The 22,498-nt window shown below is 42.4% G+C and overlaps 1 protein-coding gene across 2 annotated transcripts in view; it reads right to left on the reverse strand.

Annotated features, from left to right (window-relative positions):
- Window positions 1–22,498, reverse strand: part of LOC137425597 (membrane-associated guanylate kinase, WW and PDZ domain-containing protein 3) — a 107,564-nt gene that overhangs the window by 45,894 nt on the left and 39,172 nt on the right. For both annotated transcript variants that reach the window (XM_068114182.2, XM_068114181.2), the window contains exons 2-3: window positions 3,150–3,266; window positions 1,357–1,476 (exon numbers count right to left, since the gene is read on the reverse strand). In XM_068114182.2, the coding sequence (XP_067970283.2) occupies window positions 1,357–1,476; window positions 3,150–3,266 (237 nt within the window). The remainder of the gene's footprint in view (window positions 1–1,356; window positions 1,477–3,149; window positions 3,267–22,498) is intronic.

The raw sequence follows: 22,498 nt of genomic DNA on the forward strand, positions 1-22,498 counted from the left end.
ACCTTTGGCAATCACCCGCAATTTACCCGAGGCCCGCGATCCAATAAAAAAACCACCTTTAGAGGCCATTTTTCCCCGCAAGCGGGGGTTGGCCTTTTTCGGGAACCGTGGTAGTTGTTGTTTTTCGGTCCCCTTTTTGAAGCAATGTTTTACGGCCGGATGCCCTTCCTGACGCCAACCCTTTTTGCCGCCTTTAACGACAAGCAGGGAATTACCAGTGAACTGGTACTCAATTAGCCGACCTCGGAAGGATGACAGGCTGAGTCAACCCCCCTGGCGTTAATTCAGCGATCGACCGGGTTTCGAACCCAGGATCCTAGGATCCTAAGCTGACACCCTAGCCGCTAGCCCAACACCAGGGCCCGCGATCCAATGATGGCCGTATTTTTTCAGACCACCATATCACCTTGACCTTCACCATTTATGGATAGAGTATGAATAAAAAACGTGTCCCCATCTACAATCTATCCATGAAACTCAACATCAAGAAAATCAGAGGAAAACTATTCAAGTTATGATCAAAAATGTGTTTTTTTGTTAATTAGGTTATTAGGTCACAATCCAAAAATGTAGGTCAAGGACACAATTCAAATAGCAGGTGCACAACTTCAGTGCAGGTACACGACTATATGCAGGCCAAGCAGTCTTTGAGATTCCACATTGGCATAATTGAGTGATGACAAAAAACACGTTTTTTGTTTTTTCAAACCACCATTTCACCTTGACTGCGTTATTTTTTTCAGAGCACCGTTTAACCTCGACCTTTAACCCGGAGGGGTATGATGTAAATTGAGCGTAAATGCTCCTTGCTGTAGAGTCCACGCTACCCAGAGAGGCTATTTCATTCCGATCCGATCAGACAAACCTTAGTCGAGTGATGGTGAAAGATGTTATGTTTATAATAGGGTTATGACTTTAAAATTGGGGCAAGGTCAAAAAAAGACGTCAACCCCGAATACTTTTTATTCCCATTATTGATGCAAAATTTAATTCTGAATGTCCGAGCTGACTCCGAAATTCAGCTCCGAAATTAGGAGTGCATTGAAGGTCAAGGTCATATGGTCGTCTGAAAAAACACATGGCCATCATTGGATCACGGGCCAAAGGTAAGATTGATTTCTGGTCGCAGATATCTTGTTCCAATTGCACATCTTCCCCTCCTAAAGGAAGAAAATGGCAAGATGGGCGAAATTTTTTTTTTCCAAGGAAGCGGAACTTGCACCGGCGCAACTTCAGGGTAACCTAATTTATTCCTGAAAGTTTCAGCCTCCTATGTCATATCCTCTCAGAGGAGTAGATGAAACATACAATATACATACATGCAACATACTTTCCCTCCATTATATATAGATTTACCTTCATATATGCCAGTCTCGAGGAGCTGCTCACTGCTCTCAAGCTTGCGGAACTCCTCCACCGAGATGAATTTATAATCCAGGCCGGACACCTCTCCTTCCCGTGGTCTCCGCGTTGTGCCTGCAATCAGTCGCAGTATGTGACTATTGTGTGTACAAAATACACTGCATGCAAAACAGGAATGTCGTTCAAGGATTCAATAGACAACTAGAACAACACCCGGTAGAGCACATACTTCCACCAGGTTGAACAGTTTTTCGATTTTTGATGCAATTGATTCTTCCTTGTCACACTCCAAACGCATCCACCCAGTTTTGTCTGAATCTGTCCATTACGTTTTGAGATATCCTGCTATATATCCTTTTTTGTCCTATCAATGGTGAAGAATCACCTAAAAAACTATCAGCTCCAGATTCGAATCTGCACCAAAATCTAATCATTTCTTTCTTGTCTCATACCCAACCTCTCCACCAAATTTCGTCCCAATCTGTCCACAACTTATTTGAAATATCCTGTTCACAAACAGACAGACGGGGGTGAAATCATAACCCACATCCACCTTCGTTGGCGGAAGTAATGATGACAAATGCAAGAACAAGTCTTCAACCTCTGCACCCAATTCAACTATCTCGAGCAATTGCTTGGTCCGCATAACAAATCCCACGGTTATAATGCATTTATAATTGACACAGATTTTTACTATTGGTGTAGAAAATGACAAAGAGAAAGCAGCTAAATTAAACTAACTAGGGCATGCCCGTACTATATATATATCTAAAATTATATCCCCCCCCTCTATTTACATGGAATGGTTTGGTCCAAAGCGAACGGCTTGCGAGTACGGTGACAATCCCCCCCCCCCTCTATTTACATGAAATGGTTTGGTCCAAAGCGAACGGCTTGCGGAGTTTGGTAAAGAAATCGCCATAGCTCGGTAACTACTTGTCCGATTAATTTAAAACCTTGAAAAGGCACATCCTCGGGTCCCCAGCAATATACCTGGCAAGTTTCAAGTATATCGGACCGGTAGTTGTCGAGAAACAGCGGTCGCATACAGACACACACACACACACACAGAGATTGCTGGAATTATAGATAGATGCTCCAAAACCATACACCATCCAAAGAGGTGTTGCTGCACACACTCGAACTACAATAAATCATCAAACTAATGGAGTCTGAGCAGAAAAACAAAACACGAATTGAGGAAAATGTCAAGAAGCACAAGCCTAGTATAGAGTTTGGCCTTCGCCTCCCAGGAGAGGAGCGACAGGTCCTCTGACATGACCATATATGGTATAATGGTGATACAGCATGCATGACCATACATGGTATAATGGTGATGCAGCATGCATGACCATATATGGTATAATGGTGATACAGCATGCATGACCATACATGGTATAATGGTGATGCAGCATGCATGACCATACATGGTATAATGGTGATGCAGCATGCATGACCATATATGGTACAATGGTGATACAGCATGCCTGACCATATATGGTACAACGGGATATACAGGTTGTGTCACATTTAACCATTTTATAAATGGTACAATGGGGATAAACGGATTACAAGGAAACAAAATGTGCTCGATCCATTGATATCAAATCAATTCATCGCATTTAAATAAGATCCTCTTGGTCGTTTTAAGGTGCAGAAATGTAATTCCTCCATCACCCATCAACACTAAATCAGTCCGAATGGCCATGGTGTACAGGTATGGTTCTTCAGACAATGCTCAGATGTTACTTTGAGCGTGTGTGGATACGAGATGCGCTTTCACTTACACGGCACAGTGCGAAGGTACAGGTTGTCCCTGATCGTCTGCTGCAACTCATGGTCCGCGGAGCCCTTCTGGAAGCTCTGACTCAGGTAATGCTTCAAGTCAATGGAGAGCACAGGGCCTGCAGCACAAATGGTCACGTTACAGGTGCACGGTTTCAGCATTAACTACCTGCAGGGCTTCGTCAAGGTGACAGAAACCGTGTGATGAGTACGTTTTAGCAAGAGAATAACTAATTCAGCAAAAGAGTACAGCACATACATGTGGGCATGGAGGAGCGTTCAGACTGCTCTCAAGTCTTTCCCTTCGTGGTGAACAGATGTGCAGGTTCATACAAATAACACCTTCAATTATTACCGACGAGTGGCATAGAATCTACAAATAATGGAGTGAAGGTATGTTGTATGTAAGCTATGTATTGTGACGCCCCCACGTATACCTCCCTAGAATCAGTTATGTCGTTAGTCTATGTGCACAGGTAGACACCCTCCTGTTGTCTATTGGGAAAAGGGACAAATGCGTTGTGTGAGTTTAGTTTGGTCTTTTCCCCTTCTATTTAAAATTATCTCACTGGTCTTACTCTTAATTCTCTTACTCCTTTCTGTCCATTCATTCCATTACCATAACTCATTTACCATACTTGACAATCCACTCGCAACAGAATCAAATTCGGTTCATTCTCTTTGCCAAATTTTCATCCAACCATTCGTCAAATCCATATAGAGTACAACCCCGCTGTTGTTTACAAATACCCACCTCCGTTCCCAATTTTCTTTCATCCTACTCTTGCAAGGCACCACACACAACCACGGTACAGATGACAACAACTCCCTTCATTCATTCAAAAGTGCTAAGCAGGAAAAACCCATTAGAGGAGGAGCCGCCGACTCCAGGAAGAGCTAGACTTTGGAATTATTGACGTTGAGGAGCGTCGGCTAGTGGGCGCACCGATGAGGATTCCAAGGGCATGCCACGACCTATGCTCCCGGGAACTCCACCTCCCACGAAATTTGCTCCTTCGTGTCTCCGCACAACTCAAGCAGGTTCAAATGTGCTGTTCAAATGTGCTAGGGATTGGCGCTGTGGAACAACATAACGTTGTGCATGTGCAAATTTTGTTTGATTCCATCAAGTTTTGGAGAATTTTTTATATATTTTTTTCACCCATCTTGCCATTTTCGTCTTTTGAGGGTGGGAGAGGGAGGGACGGGAGAGGAAGGGAGGGACGGAGGAGCAAGGGAGGGACGGGGGAGGAAGGGAGGGCGATGGGGGTGCAATTGGAATTATCCACACTATATATAACCATGATGTATTTATTATATATGCACTGTATTAGAAGTACATGTGTTTTTACTTCGGATACGTTTCGAGGGACTGTTTTTTCTTATTTTAAGGAGCGATCGAGGCAGCAGTCTGTTGCCTATACACCATCCAAATAAAGGGATGCTTGAGAAGAACGTGTTACACACTTGATACAAAATCATCCGCAGGGCGGGTACTCTGCTTTAGCATTACTAACAATAAAGAGCAATTAGATTGCAGACCCTCGCCAGGATGTGCTTGTGTGGTGTATTTTGTGTGGTGTTTAATGGCTGCTGTGTTTGCGTGGTTTATTGATGACGTAGATTTATGCTCAATTCAATATGGCTGCCAAACCACATGACCAATGATGTCATCAATTTAATTCTCCTGTATAATCTTTGTGTAGCTCACTCAATAAATTTCAAACTGAACGGATCAGGCGTTCGACTTGTCTAATTATGATGTCATAATGAAGGCACTGATGACATCATGAATATATGTTGTTCCCCATGGGGAGTACTTGACAATGAGCCATGTTTCAATTTTTTCCATGGAGCGGTTTCGTAGATATAGAGGTGCAAAGTTTTTCGGTTTTTCCAAGATGGCACCCGTACCACGTGACCTATGACGTCATAATTATCATTTTAAAAAATTATACAGGAGGAGGCGCTCCTATGATGAAAATATCTTGGCAATCGGACCAACGGTTGCAGATAAAAGCATAATTGCGCTCTGTGCGGGACAACAGCCAGAAAGACAAACAAATGAAAAATCACTCATAGAGCGACACTTGGCAAAACAGAACAAAGTAGAATGGCACTCGGTAGAGCATCCTTTGGACCTCAAAAATAGTTGGTGGTTGGTTTCAGTAAGCTGATATGTAAATCCTATTCAGGTTTCAAGTCAATCGGATGAAAATTGAGGATTTTAGAAATTCGAAAAAAGTGGTTGACCTTTGGTCTATGTTGACCTTGTGACCTATGTTGACCTCAAAAATAGTTGTTGGTTGAATTCAGTCAACTGATATGTAAATCCTATTCAAATTTCAAGTCAATCGGATGAAAATTGAGGATTTTAGAAATTTGGAAAAGAGTGGTTGACCTTTGGCCTATGTTGACCTTTTGACCTCAAAAATATATAGAATTTTGTCGGGTCGCTAACTCTACCATTTGGTGAAGTTTTGTGAAGATCGGTTTAAAATTGAGACCTGTAGGCAAGTATAAGTGAGTGGACAGACAAACACACAAACCAGAATGATCAGCATACTTGCACAAACAAAACAAATTGCCAAGTAACAAACGGACCCAAATGCAATATCATTTCCTCTGGCTAGGTTAATTATAAAGATAATAACATGACTTCCACCCCCACAAGGGAACGAGTGCTTCTCATAATAATAATTTTAAAAATCAGAACCAAAACAAATCGGCTCGTCGAGCCACAAAGCTTCAAAGTCTGTCAAGGGTTACAAAAGAGGTATCACAATGAAGAAGTGAGAGCTAAACACCGTTAGTTCTTAGCTACATAAGGCAAAAAAAAAAAAAATTGAATTGTTTTACTCCTAACGTTTAATTTTTTTGGTATTGAGGTAAAACTTCTGGCTGTGAAATATTTTTTGAATACATCAAGTTTTAGGGGTTGCACAGTGACTGAAGGTTGCCAGCCACTCAATGTGGCCTCTCTTGCGATGTTCTGTCACAACTTGAAGCAGATACTGGGTTTGCTGTTCATCCCTTGTCAGGAGACGGTTGTACTCTTTAATGAGAGCAACTGTATACACCAGAGTACAGCTGTGCTGTATTTAATTAAATTAAAAACAAAATGTGCAGTACATAGCGAGGTCATAGGTCAACTGTAATGGTCAAAATCACAAGTATAGCAGTGGAGAATAAATAATCGACTCCAAACATTTACGTGAGCCAAATATGTGAAATTACAAACTCCGTGTGCAACCCCTAAATTTAGTCCAAATGGCCTAAAATTTCACCACAAGGGTTTTTTCATACATGCAAAAAATTTTAAGTGTTAGGAGCACGACTTTTCTAACTTTCATTTTTAAGAACCACCCTACTAAACAGGTGCCAAATGCACTGCGTAAGAGTAAACAGGTGCCAAAGCATTTGTCGGTACAGGAGGAATGACAAGAAAGTGAACTCTATGGTGCTGCTTATGGTAGAGATTTAGATTTTGACAAAAAACACAAGTCACGTCACTGGAGGCTCAAGTCACCCAAGGGTGTGGTGCTCTTGGAGGAGCCGGGATTCACTTCCGTCGAGGTGGCGTGTCGGTTCAACATTCCCTCGTACCTGAGAACCAGAACTCCGTCGGCTCCCAAGAACATCTGCCATGAACGTCTCACCGACGTAAAGCAAACGCGCGTCGCCCATAGCCAGCTCAGGTTACCAGGAAAGCTTCCACAGAATCAATCGCCATTGTCCTCGAGTATTTATCGCACGTGATCACAAAGAATTCAACCTTCATGCCAATGTAGATAACCACGAGGTATTCGCAGGGTTTAACAGTTTTCCAACCAGGCCGGTTTAACCGGGACAAGGAATGCTGCTCTAAAACCGGACGGACGGCGTCGAGCTGGGATCACAGATGGATAGGGACACGTGCGGCCCTGGAGGTAGACAAACAGACACGCGCGTGACTCATGGAGCTTCACGTATCTATACATTAAAAGAAAAAAAAACTAGAACGGCACTCAGAAGAGAGCACACCTCCGCCAGGTGAACTGTTTACGTTTTGTATCCCAGAGTAGACCAGAAAATCACAATACAGAATCACATTTAGTCAAAACTAGCTTCACTTTTGAGCGCCCGAAATTCCCAGGCAAACGCTATAACGCACCAGGTTTACAACCTGTGCGTTAATAATCCGTCCACAACTTTTTGAGAAATCCTGCTCTGCATCGTTTTTGGTCCAATCTCCCAGTGGTGAAGAATCACTTTAAAAAATTAAATAATTCTCATATCCGAATCCATATTCAAATCTTCACCAAAATCGAATCTGTTTGGCCTTGTCAGACACCCAACCTGTCCACCAAGTTTTGTCCAAATCCGTGCATAACATTTTGAGATATCCTGCTATGTATAGTTTTTGGTCCCATCTTCCAATCGTGAAGAATCACTTAAAAATTAAATAATTCTCATATCCGAATCCATATTCAGATCTTCACCAAAATCGAATCTGTTTGTCCTTGTCAGACACCCAACCTGTCCACCAAATTTTGTCCAAATCCGTGCATAACATTTTGAGATATCCTGCTATGTATAGTTTTTGGTCCCATCTTCCAATGGTGAAGAATCACTTAAAAATTAAATAATTCTCACATCCGAATCCATATTCAGATCTTCACCAAAATCGAATCGATTCTTCCTTGTCACAAACACAACCGGTCCAACAAGCTTCGTCCAAATCCATTCATAACTTTTTGAGACATCCTGCTATGTATCGGTTTTGGCCCGATCTCCCAATAGTGAAGAATCACTTCAAATATTCTAGTAGCCGGATCCGAATCCGGATCTTCACCAAATTCTAACCATTTCGTCCTTGTCACATACACCACCTCTCTGTCAAATTTCGTCCAAATCCATCCATAACCTTTTGAGATATCCTGCTATGTATCGTTTTTGGCCCTGTCTCCCAATGGTGAAGAATCACTTGAAATATTCTAGTAGCCGGATCCGAATCCGGATCTTCACCAAATTCTAACAATTTCGTCCTTGTCACATACACCACCTCTCTGTCAAATTTCGTCCAAATCCATCCATAACATTTTGAGACATCCTGCTATGTATCGTTTTTGGCCCTGTCTCCCAATGGTGAAGAATCACTTGAAATATTCTAGTAGCCGGATCCGAATCCGGATCTTCACCAAATTCTAACCATTTCGTCCTTGTCACATACACCACCTCTCTGTCAAATTTCGTCCAAATCCATCCATAACCTTTTGAGACATCCTGCTATGTATCGTTTTTGGCCCTGTCTCCCAATAGTGAAGAATCACTTGAAATATTCTAGTAGCCGGATCCGAATCCGGATCTTCACCAAATTCTAACCATTTCGTCCTTGTCACATACACCACCTCTCTGTCAAATTTCGTCCAAATCCATCCATAACCTTTTGAGATATCCTGCTATGTATCGTTTTTGGCCCTGTCTCCCAATGGTGAAGAATCACTTGAAATATTCTAGTAGCCGGATCCGAATCCGGATCTTCACCAAATTCTAACAATTTCGTCCTTGTCACATACACCACCTCTCTGTCAAATTTCGTCCAAATCCATCCATAACATTTTGAGACATCCTGCTATGTATCGTTTTTGGCCCTGTCTCCCAATGGTGAAGAATCACTTGAAATATTCTAGTAGCCGGATCCGAATCCGGATCTTCACCAAATTCTAACCATTTCGTCCTTGTCACATACGCCACATCTCTGCCAAATTTCGTCCGAATCCGTCAACAACTTTTTGAGATATTTTGTGCACAAACGGACACAGACAAACAGACAGACAGACAGACAGGGGTGAAAACATAATCTCCATCCACCTTTGGTGGTGGAGGTAACAAAAAGGTTAAACAAACAAAACGTGATGACAAAGAAACATTAAATGCCTCACGAATACTGGGAAATGATAAATTTTCTGGAAAGAAAAGGAAACCCCACATAGGGGGAGTTGTATTTGGAAAAAATAATTCTACAACGCGAAGACATTCAAGGAACATCCTGTCCCGTCCCGTCCCAACATGATAAAATCACTCCGAGAGAACCAGGCGATGGAAAATCGATTTGCAAATGGAGGTGGATCCAAAGGACACCCATTCATGAGGGAAGACAAAGGAGGATGAGCTTGCTGTTGAGGACAAAGGAAAAGCAAAAGGGTAAAAAACCAACAGGTGGACGAAAGAGTCCAAAACTCGCGCACGGAAATTATAAAAATGTGTTCCCACCTGCCCACTGGTCTGCATGCCAACCACCCCCGGGAAAACTTCCACCACATAAACAACTGTTCATCGAGTGTAAAACAACTCATCTTTTTAAATTACATCTCCAATCCCCCTTTCCCCCCTCGCTCTTCCCCTCTTTCTCTTCCTCCTCATCCTATCACCATCCATCGAAAGGAAACAACCAGTTTTCTCATCTTTACGAGGTTAATTACATTAACCAGCAACGGTACCTGCCCTACGGGCGGGGCTTCAATTGGGAGGCCCAAATGAAAAGGTAAAATATCAGAAATTTAAGGGTTTTTTTTTATTTTAAACGATTTTATAAACATCCGTTAAATCATATCACACGCAAATCATCAAAATCTAAACAGTATCTTTAGAATTTCAATAAAAGCCACATCACTGTTCATATCGATAAATATTATTCCATCGTGTTTCAAATCGTGATATCAACAGGGTTTTTTTTATTGAAATTCTAGAAATACTGTTTAGATTTTGATGATTTGCGTGTGATATTTAACGGATGTTAAAATAAATCGCGCCTCCAAATTGAAGCCCCGCCCTTAGGGCGGGTACCGTTGCTCGTCATATATAATGGTGATACAACAATTTTTACCACTTTGCTTTGAAGAACGGGAATGAAGGGGGAGGAGCGTGTTAATATGTCTGGTTGAAGGCTTTGGGTGGTGAGGGGGTTTGAAGCCAGATTTTAATCGTACAGCAGCCATATTGGTGCTCACCATCACTGCGATGTGAAGAGAAAGACGCCTCAGAGCTGTCACATTCACAATCGCTATGTCGTATGTACTCCCGATACGTGTTTCCTTCATTGTAAAAACTACCAAATCAACAGTTCAAAGGATTTTGAGCCGATAGCTGTTATGGCCTTGGCAAGATCGATGGAGACAGCGATCTGTTAGCGTATACACCGCCCAAATAGCTATGTGGAATTCTCTCATGTAGAGATTAAACGTCGTTTGAACTTTGGGCGAGGTCATTATTTACTTTTAATGATGTTTATATACGAATCAAAAAGAAGATAATTGTTTTTGGGTCGTCCTTTCCGCATATCTCGTGGGATTGTGAGTTGGAGAGACGGCCGTGATGGCGGGGAGGGGGTTGGAATTCTCTCAAGCAGGGATTCAACCCATGTCCTTATAAAAGGTCTTTGTCCGAGGTCACCGAGTCTGATCTGTGCAGCCGTGCAGCGATCGGTGCAGCCATTTGTGCGGCACCCAGGAAAACAACATCGTCACAATGAGAACATCGTCACAATGAACGTTATGCGAACACGAATGTTATGCGGGAGTCCAAACCTGAGAATGCTGGAGACCAAAGCTGAAATTGGAAAAACTAAATAGCCTATTTTACTCCTGGAGATCCCAGGATTACCCACCCAAAATATCGTTGCGATCGGTTCAGCAGTTTTTACGATACCTTTGAACGGACAGACAGACGGATGGACATTTGGTGAATTATAGTAAGATAATCAAATCCTTATATGGTGTGCAATGTGCAAAAACTGCCTTTTTTAGACTACTCAGAACCAAACCCGACCAGATATCATCCGAACACCAAATATAGTATTAACGGGTCATATTACAAACCTAGAATAAAAAATTGAACCCAAAAGGGGTTAAATATGAGATGCCAACTCTAATGGGGTTAATATACATACGAAACTTGATTAAGTGGTTATATTATCCACCAAACCCTGAAGTGGTTATGTTATCCACCACCAAACCCGAAAGTGTTTAGATTATCCACCAAACTCTGAAGTGGTTATGTTATCCACCAAACCCTGAAGAGGTTATATTATCCATCAAACCCTAAAGTGGTTATATTATTCATCAAACCCTAAAGTGGTTATATTATCCATCCAACCCTAAAGTGGTTATACTATCCACCAAACCCTGAAGTGGTTATATTATCCACCAAACCCTAAAGTGGTTATATTATCCATCAAACCCTAAAGTGGTTATATTATCCATCAAACCCTAAAGTGGTTATATTATCCATCAAACCCTAAAATGGTTATATTATCCACCAAACCCTGAAGTGGTTATATTATCCACCAAACCCTAAAGTGGTTATATTATCCAACAAACCCTAAAGTGGTTATATTATCCACCAAACCCTGAAGTGGTTATATTATCCACCAAACCCTAAAGTGGTTATATTATCCACCAAACCCTAAAGTGGTTATATTATCCACCAAACCCGAAAGTGGTTATATTATCCACCAAACCCTGAAGTGGTTATATTATCCATCAAACCCTAAAGTGGTTATATTATCCACCAAACCCTAAAGTGGTTATATTATCCACCAAACCCTAAAGTGGTTATATTATCCACGAAACCCTAAAGTGGTTATATTATCCACCAAACCCTAAAGTGGTTATATTATTCACCAAACCCTAAAGTGGTTATATTATCCACCAAACCCTAAAGTGGTTATATTATCCACCAAACCCTGAAGTGGTTATATTATCCACCAAACCCTAAAGTGGTCATATTATCCACCAAACCCTGAAGTGGTTATATTATCCACCAAACCCTGAAGTGGTTATATTATCCACCAAACCCTGAAGTGGTTATATTATCCACCAAACCCTGAAGTGGTTATATTATCCACCAAACCCTAAAGTGGTTATATTTTCCACCAAACGCTGAAGTGGTTATATTATCCACCAAACCCTAAAGTGGTTATATTATCCACCAAAACCTAAAGTGGTTATATTATTCACCAAACCCGAAAGTGGTTATATTAGCCACCAAACCCTAAAGTGGTTATATTATCCACCAAACCCTAAAGTGGTTATATTATTCACCAAACCCGAAAGTGGTTATATTATTCACCAAACCCGAAAGTGGTTATATTATTCACCAAACCCGAAAGTGGTTATATTATTCACCAAACCCTAAAGTGGTTATATTATTCACCAAACCCGAAAGTGGTTATATTATTCACCAAACCCTAAAGTGGTTATATTATTCACCAAACCCTAAAGTGGTTATATTATTCACCAAACCCGAAAGTGGTTATATTATTCACCAAACCCGAAAGTGGTTATATTATCCACCAAACCCTAAAGTGGTTATATTATCCACCAAACCCTAAAGTGGTTATATTAGCCACCAAACCCTGAAGTGGTTATATTATCCACGAAACCCTAAAGTGGTTATATTATCCACCAAACCCTAAAGTGGTTATATTATCCACGAAACCCTAAAGTGGTTATATTATCCACCAAACCCTGAAGTGGTTATATTATCCACCAAACCCTGAAGTGGTTATATTATCCACCAAACCCTGAAGTGGTTATATTATCCACCAAACCCTGAAGTGGTTATATTATCCACCAAACCCTGAAGTGGTTATATTATCCATCAAACCCTAAAGTGGTTATATTATCCACCAAACCCTGAAGTGGTTATATTATCCACCAAACCCTGAAGTGGTTATATTATCCATCAAACCCTAAAGTGGTTATATTATCCACCAAACCCTGAAGTGGTTATATTATCCATCAAACCCTGAAGTGGTTATATTATCCATCAAACCCTGAAGTGGTTATATTATCCACCAAACCCTGAAGTGGTTATATTATCCATCAAACCCTGAAGTGGTTATATTATCCATCAAACCCTAAAGTGGTTATATTATCCACCAAACCCTGAAGTGGTTATATTATCCATCAAACCCTGAAGTGGTTATATTATCCACCAAACCCTGAAGTGGTTATATTATCCACCAAACCCTAAAGTGGTTATATTATCCACCAAACCCTGAAGTGGTTATATTATCCACCAAACCCTAAAGTGGTTATATTATCCACCAAACTCTGAAGTGGTTATATTATCCACCAAACCCTGAAGTGGTTATATTATCCATCAAACCCTGAAGTGGTTATATTATCCATCAAACCCTGAAGTGGTTACATTATTCATCGAACCCTGAAGTGGTTATATTATCCATCAAACCCTGAAGTGGTTATATTATCCACCAAACCCTGAAGTGGTTATATTATCCACCAAACCCTGAAGTGGTTATATTATCCATCAAACCCTGAAGTGGTTATATTATCCATCAAACCCGGAAGTGGTTATATTATCCATCAAACCCTGAAGTGGTTATATTATCCATCAAACCCTAAAGTGGTTATATTATCCACCAAACCCTAAAGTGGTTATATTATCCATCAAACCCTAAAGTGGTTATATTATCCATCAAACCCTAAAGTGGTTATATTATCCATCAAACCCTGAAGTGGTTATATTATCCATCAAACCCTAAAGTGGTTATATTATCCACCAAACCCTAAAGTGGTTATATTATTCACCAAACCCGAAAGTGGTTATATTATCCATCAAACCCTGAAGTGGTTATATTATCCACCAAACCCTAAAGTGGTTATATTATCCATCAAACCCTAAAGTGGTTATATTATCCATCAAACCCTAAAGTGGTTATATTATCCATCAAACCCTAAAGTGGTTATATTATCCACCAAACCCTGAAGTGGTCATATTATCCACCAAACCCTGAAGTGGTTATATTATCCACCAAACCCTGAAGTGGTTATATTATCCACCAAACCCTGAAGTGGTTATATTATTCATCGAACCCTGAAGTGGTTATATTATCCATCAAACCCTGAAGTGGTCATGTTATCCACCAAACCCTGAAGTGGTTATATTATCCACCAAACCCTGAAGTGGTTATATTATCCATCAAACCCTGAAGTGGTTATATTATCCATCAAACCCTGAAGTGGTTATATTATCCATCAAACCCTGAAGTGGTCATATTATCCACCAAACCCTGAAGTGGATATATTATCCACCAAACCCTGAAGTGGTTATATTATCCATCAAACCCTGAAGTGGTTATATTATCCATCAAACCCTAAAGTGGTTATATTATCCATCAAACCCTAAAGTGGTTATATTATCCACCAAACCCTGAAGTGGTCATATTATCCATCAAACCCTGAAGTGGTTATATTATCCATCAAACCCTGAAGTGGTTATATTATCCATCAAACCCTAAAGTGGTTATATTATCCACCAAACCCTGAAGTGGTTATATTATCCATCAAACCCTAAAGTGGTTATATTATTCACCAAACCCGAAAGTGGTTATATTATCCACCAAACCCTAAAGTGGTTATATTATCCATCAAACCCTAAAGTGGTTATATTATCCACCAAACCCGAAAGTGGTTATATTATCCACCAAACCCTAAAGTGGTTATATTATTCACCAAACTCGAAAGTGGTTATATTAGCCACCAAACCCTAAAGTGGTTATATTATCCACCAAACCCTGAAGTGGTTATATTATCCACCAAACCCTAAAGTGGTTATATTATCCATCAAACCCTAAAGTGGTTATATTATCCACCAAACCCTAAAGTGGTTATATTATCCATCAAACCCTAAAGTGGTTATATTATCCACCAAACCCTAAAGTGGTTATATTATCCATCAAACCCTAAAGTGGTTATATTATCCACCAAACCCGAAAGTGGTTATATTAGCCACCAAACCCTAAAGTGGTTATATTATCCACCAAACCCGAAAGTGGTTATATTAGCCACCAAACCCTAAAGTGGTTATATTATTCACCAAACCCTAAAGTGGTTATATTATCCACCAAACCCTAAAGTGGTTATATTATCCACCAAACCCTAAAGTGGTTATATTATTCACCAAACCCGAAAGTGGTTATATTAGCCACCAAACCCTAAAGTGGTTATATTATCCACCAAACCCTGAAGTGGTTATATTATCCACGAAACCCTAAAGTGGTTATATTATCCACCAAACCCTAAAGTGGTTATATTATCCACCAAACCCTAAAGTGGTTATATTATCCACCAAACCCTAAAGTGGTTATATTATTCACCAAACCCGAAAGTGGTTATATTAGCCACCAAACCCTAAAGTGGTTATATTATCCACCAAACCCTGAAGTGGTTATATTATCCACGAAACCCTAAAGTGGTTATATTATCCACCAAACCCTAAAGTGGTTATATTATCCACCAAACCGTAAAGTGATTATATTATCCATTCAAACCCTAAAGTGGTTATATTAGCCACCAAACCCTAAAGTGGTTATATTATCCACCAAACCCTGAAGTGGTTATATTATCCACCAAACCCTAAAGTGGTTATATTATCCAACAAACCCTGAAGTGGTTATATTATCCACCAAACCCTGAAGTGGTTATATTAACCACCAAACCCTGAAGTGGTTATATTATCCACCAAACCCTGAAGTGGTTATATTAGCCACCAAACCCTAAAGTGGTTATATTATCCACCAAACCCTGAAGTGGTTATATTATCCACCAAACCCTAAAGTGGTCATATTATCCACCAAACCCTAAAGTGGTCATATTATCCACCAAACCCTGAAGTGGTTATATTATCCACCAAACCCTGAAGTGGCTATATTATCCTTCAAACCCTAAAGTGGTTATATTATCCACCAAACCCTAAAGTGGTTATATTATCCACCAAACCCTGAAGTGGTTATATTATCCACCAAACCCTGAAGTGGTTATATTATCCACCAAACCCTAAAGTGGTTATATTATCCACCAAACCCTGAAGTGGTTATATTATCCACCAAACCCTAAAGTGGTTATATTATCCACCAAACCCTGAAGTGGTTATATTATCCACCAAACCCTAAAGTGGTTATATTATCCACCAAACCCTGAAGTGGTTATATTATCCACCAAACCCTAAAGTGGTTATATTATCCACCAAACCCTAAAGTGGCTATATTATCCACCAAACCCTGAAGTGGTTATATTATCCACCAAACCCTAAAGTGGTTATATTATCCACCAAACCCTGAAGTGGTTATATTATCCACCAAACCCTGAAGTGGTTATATTATCCTTCAAACCCTAAAGTGGTTATATTATCCACCAAACCCTAAAGTGGTTATATTATCCATCAAACCCTAAAGTGGTTATATTATCCACCAAACCCTGAAGTGGTTATATTATCCACCAAACCCTGAAGTGGTTATATTATCCTTCAAACCCTGAAGTGGTTATATTATCCTTCAAACCCTAAAGTGGTTATATTCCACCAAACCCTAAAGTGGTCATATTATCCACCAAACCCTAAAGTGGTTATATTATCCATCAAACCCTAAAGTGGTTATATTATCCACCAAACCCTAAAGTGGTTATAATATCCACCAAACCCTGAAGTGGTTATATTATCCACCAAACCCTGAAGTGGTTATATTATCCTTCAAACCCTAAAGTGGTTATATTAACCACCAAACCCTGAAGTGGTTATATTATCCACCAAACCCTGAAGTGGTTATATTAGCCACCAAACCCTAAAGTGGTTATATTATCCACCAAACCCTGAAGTGGTTATATTATCCACCAAACCCTGAAGTGGTTATATTATCCACCAAACCCTAAAGTGGTTATATTAACCACCAAACCCTGAAGTGGTTATATTATCCACCAAACCCTGAAGTGGTTATATTATCCACCAAACCCTAAAGTGGTTATATTATCCACCAAACCCTAAAGTGGTTATATTATCCACCAAACCCTGAAGTGGTTATATTATCCACCAAACCCTAAAGTGGTTATATTATCCACCAAACCCTGAAGTGGTTATATTAGCCACCAAACCCTAAAGTGGTTATATTATCCACCAAACCCTGAAGTGGTTATATTATCCACCAAACCCTGAAGTGGTTATATTATCCACCAAACCCTAAAGTGGTTATATTATCCACCAAACCCTGAAGTGGTTATATTAGCCACCAAACCCTAAAGTGGTTATATTATCCACCAAACCCTGAAGTGGTTATATTATCCACCAAACCCTAAAGTGGTTACACCTGGATGACAATTTTATAGCCGATTCAGGATTCGAAGCTGGACATGTCTGAGGTGAGTGTGTGTACTTCTCTCAACCCTCCTGTCAGCCCTTTTACCCATCATACCCTAAAGGAGTTATAATATACACCACTGGTTACAAACTGAATCCTGAAGAGGTTAAACTTCATCCATGAACGACCAATTATATAATACAAGTTTGTTCCAGAGATAAATTAACAAAATTAAAAAAAAAACTTCTTCATACAGAGAGGAAACAAAGTGAATTGCACGAAGTTCTCAGCTTCCCAAAACGTCAACAACCGGTTTTGCAGCATCTTTGGATGACGCTCCCATCCAGGGAACCAGAATAGTGACAAGTTAAGAATAACATTCTTTGTTTAAAGAATAACAATTTCAGTTGAATATTTTAAAGGAAACATTATGGTGGCCAAAGGTGAACCAAAAATACCAATGTGACAAAATTTGTGAAATAACCTCAAAGTGAAATAACCTCTCACTCTCACCTCTTGATCGCACTCTCACTTCTTGATCACACTCTCACTTCTTGATCTCACTCTCACCTCTCCCCCCTTGATCTCACTCTCACTTCCTGATCGCACTCTCACGTCTCCCCCCTTGATCTCACTCTCACTTCTTGATCACACTCTCACTTCTTGATCGCACTCTCACATCTCCCCCCTTGATCTCACTCTCACATCTCCCCCCTTGATCTCACTCTTATGTCTCCCCCCTTGATCTCACTCTCACTTCTTGATCTCACTCTCACATCTCCCCCCTTGATCTCACTCTTATGTCTCCCCCCTTAATCTCACTCTCACTTCTTGATCGCACTCTCACTTCTTGATCTCACTCTCACATCTCCCCCCTTGATCTCACTCTCATGTCTCCCCCCTTGATCTCACTCTCACTTCTTGATCGCACTCTCACTTCTTGATCTCACTCTCACCTCTCCCCCCTTGATCTCACTCCCACTTCTTGATCTCACTCTCACCTCTCCCCCCTTGATGTCACTCTCGCTTCTTGATCTCACTCTCACGTCTCCCCCCTTGATCTCACTCTCACTTCTTGATCACACTCTCACTTCTCCCCCCTTGATCTCACCCTCACTTCTTGATTGCACTCTCACTTCTTGATCTCACTCTCACGTCTCCCCCCTTGATCTCACTCTCACTTCTTGATCACACTCTCACGTCTCCCCTTTGATCTCACTCCCACTTCTTGATCTCACTCTCACTTCTCCCCCCTTGATCTCACCCTCACTTCTTGATTGCACTCTCGCTTCTTGATCTCACTCTCACGTCTCCCCCCTTGATCTCACTCTCACTTCTTGATCACACTCTCACTTCTCCCCCCTTGATCTCACCCTCACTTCTTGATTGCACTCTCACTTCTTGATCTCACTCTCATGTCTCCCCTTTGATCTCACTCTCACTTCTTGATCACACTCTCACTTCTTGATCTCACTCTCACCTCTCCCCCCTTGATCTCACTCTCACTTCCTGATCGCACTCTCACTTCTTGATCTCACTCTCACATCTCCCCCCTTGATCTCACCCTCACTTCTTGATCGCACTCTCACTTCTTGATCTCACTCTCACATCTCCCCCCTTGATCTCACCCTCACGTCTCCCCCCTTGATCTCACTCTCACTTCTTGATCTCACTCTCACATCTCCCCCCTTGATCTCACTCTCACGTCTCCCCCCTTGATCTCACTCTCACTTCTTGATCACACTCTCACTTCTTGATCTCACTCTCACCTCTCCCCCCTTGATCTCACTCCCACTTCTTGATCTCACTCTCACCTCTCCCCCCCTTGATCTCACTCTCACTCTCACCTCTCCCCCCTTGATCTCACTCCCACTTCTTGATCTCACTCTCACTTCTCCCCCCTTGATCTCACTCTCACTTCTTGATCTCACTCTCACCTCTCCCCCCTTGATCGCACTCTCACTTCTTGATCTCACTCTCACTTCTCCCCCCTTGATCTCACTCTCACTTCTTGATCTCACTCTCACCTCTCCCCACTTGATCGCACTCTCACTTCTTGATCTCACTCTCACCTCTCCCCCCTTGATCGCACTCTCGCTTCTTGATCTCACTCTCACCTCTCCCCCCTTGATCGCACTCTCACTTCTTGATCTCACTCTCACCTCTCCCCCCTTGATCTCACTCTCACTTCTTGATCTCACTCTCACTTCTCCCCCCTTGATCTCACTCCCACTTCTTGATCTCACTCTCACTTCTCCCCCCTTGATCTCACTCTCACTTCTTGATCTCACTCTCACCTCTCCCCCCTTGATCGCACTCTCACTTCTTGATCTCACTCTCACCTCTCCCCCCTTGATCGCACTCTCACTTCTTGATCTCACTCTCACCTCTCCCCCCTTGATCTCACCCTCACTTCTTGATCGCACTCTCACTTCTTGATCTCACTCTCACATCTCCCCCCTTGATCTCACCCTCACTTCTTGATCGCACTCTCACTTCTTGATCTCACTCTCACATCTCCCCCCTTGATCTCACTCTCACGTCTCCCCCCTTGATCTCACTCTCACTTCTTGATCTCACTCTCACGTCTCCCCCCTTGATCTCACTCTCACTTCTTGATCGCACTCTCACTTCTTGATCTCACTCTCACCTCTCCCCCCTTGATCTCACTCTCACCTCTCCCCCCTTGATTGCCTTCTCACTTCTTGATCTCACTCTCACCTCTCTCCCCTTGATCGCACTCTCACTTCTTGATCTCACTCTCAGCTCTCCCCCCTTGATCTCACTCTCACTTCTTGATCTCACTCTCACTTCTCCCCCCTTGATCTCACTCTCACTTCTTGATCTCACTCTCACCTCTCCCCCCTTGATCGCACTCTCACTTCTTGATCTCACTCTCACTTCTCCCCCCTTGATCTCACTCTCACTTCTTGATCTCACTCTCACCTCTCCCCACTTGATCGCACTCTCACTTCTTGATCTCACTCTCACCTCTCCCCCCTTGATCTCACTCCCACTTCTTGATCTCACTCTCACTTCTCCCCCCTTGATCTCACTCTCACTTCTTGATCTCACTCTCACCTCTCCCCCCTTGATCGCACTCTCACTTCTTGATCTCACTCTCACTTCTCCCCCCTTGATCTCACTCTCACTTCTTGATCTCACTCTCACCTCTCCCCACTTGATCGCACTCTCACTTCTTGATCTCACTCTCACCTCTCCCCCCTTGATCGCACTCTCGCTTCTTGATCTCACTCTCACCTCTCCCCCCTTGATCGCACTCTCACTTCTTGATCTCACTCTCACCTCTCCCCCCTTGATCTCACTCTCACTTCTTGATCTCACTCTCACTTCTCCCCCTTTGATCTCACTCCCACTTCTTGATCTCACTCTCACTTCTCCCCCCTTGATCTCACTCTCACTTCTTGATCTCACTCTCACCTCTCCCCCCTTGATCGCACTCTCACTTCTTGATCTCACTCTCACCTCTCCCCCCTTGATCGCACTCTCACTTCTTGATCTCACTCTCACCTCTCCCCCCTTGATCTCACCCTCACTTCTTGATCGCACTCTCACTTCTTGATCTCACTCTCACATCTCCCCCCTTGATCTCACCCTCACTTCTTGATCGCACTCTCACTTCTTGATCTCACTCTCACATCTCCCCCCTTGATCTCACTCTCACGTCTCCCCCCTTGATCTCACTCTCACTTCTTGATCTCACTCTCACATCTCCCCCCTTGATCTCACTCTCACGTCTCCCCCCTTGATCTCACTCTCACTTCTTGATCGCACTCTCACTTCTTGATCTCACTCTCACCTCTCCCCCCTTGATCTCACTCTCACTTCTTGATCTCACTCTCACCTCTCCCCCCTTGATCGCCTTCTCACTTCTTGATCTCACTCTCACCTCTCTCCCCTTGATCGCACTCTCACTTCTTGATCTCACTCTCACCTCTCCCCCCTTGATCTCACTCTCACTTCTTGATCTCACTCTCACTTCTCCCCCCTTGATCTCACTCCCACTTCTTGATCTCACTCTTACGTCTCCCCCCTTGATCTCACTCTCACTTCTTGATCACACTCTCACTTCTTGATCTCACTCTCACATCTCCCCCCTTGATCTCACGCTCACTTCTTGATCGCACTCTCACTTCTTGATCTCACTCTCACTTCTTGATCTCACTCTCACTTCTTGATCTCACTCTCACATCTCCCCCCTTGATCTCACCCTCACTTCTAGATCGCACTCTCACTTGTTGATCTCACTCTCACATCTCCCCCCTTGATCTCACTCTCACTTCCTGATCGCACTCTCACTTCTTGATCTCACTCTCACATCTCCCCCCTTGATCTCACCCTCACTTCTAGATCGCACTCTCACTTCTTGATCTCACTCTCACCTCTCCCCCCTTGATCTCACTCTCACTTCTTGATCTCACTCTCACTTCTCCCCCCTTGATCTCACTCTCACTTCCTGATCGCACTCTCACTTCTTGATCTCACTCTCACATCTCCCCCCTTGATCTCACCCTCACTTCTTGATCGCACTCTCACTTCTTGATCTCACTCTCACATCTCCCCCCTTGATCTCACCCTCACGTCTCCCCCCTTGATCTCACTCTCACTTCTTGATCTCACTCTCACATCTCCCCCCTTGATCTCACTCTCACGTCTCCCCTCTTGATCTCACTCTCACTTCTTGATCGCACTCTCACTTCTTGATCTCACTCTCACCTCTCCCCCCTTGATCTCACTCCCACTTCTTGATCTCACTCTCACCTCTCCCCCCCTTGATCTCACTCTCACTCTCACCTCTCCCCCCTTGATCTCACTCCCACTTCTTGATCTCACTCTCACTTCTCCCCCCTTGATCTCACTCTCACTTCTTGATCTCACTCTCACCTCTCCCCCCTTGATCGCACTCTCACTTCTTGATCTCACTCTCACTTCTCCCCCCTTGATCTCACTCTCACTTCTTGATCTCACTCTCACCTCTCCCCCCTTGATCGCACTCTCGCTTCTTGATCTCACTCTCACCTCTCCCCCCTTGATCGCACTCTCACTTCTTGATCTCACTCTCACCTCTCCCCCCTTGATCTCACTCTCACTTCTTGATCTCACTCTCACTTCTCCCCCCTTGATCTCACTCCCACTTCTTGATCTCACTCTCACTTCTCCCCCCTTGATCTCACTCTCACTTCTTGATCTCACTCT

The sequence above is a fragment of the Myxine glutinosa genome, chromosome 4 (genome assembly GCF_964187855.1).
Source record: "Myxine glutinosa chromosome 4, kmMyxGlut1.1, whole genome shotgun sequence".
In the NCBI taxonomy this organism is placed as follows: domain Eukaryota; kingdom Metazoa; phylum Chordata; class Myxini; order Myxiniformes; family Myxinidae; genus Myxine; species Myxine glutinosa.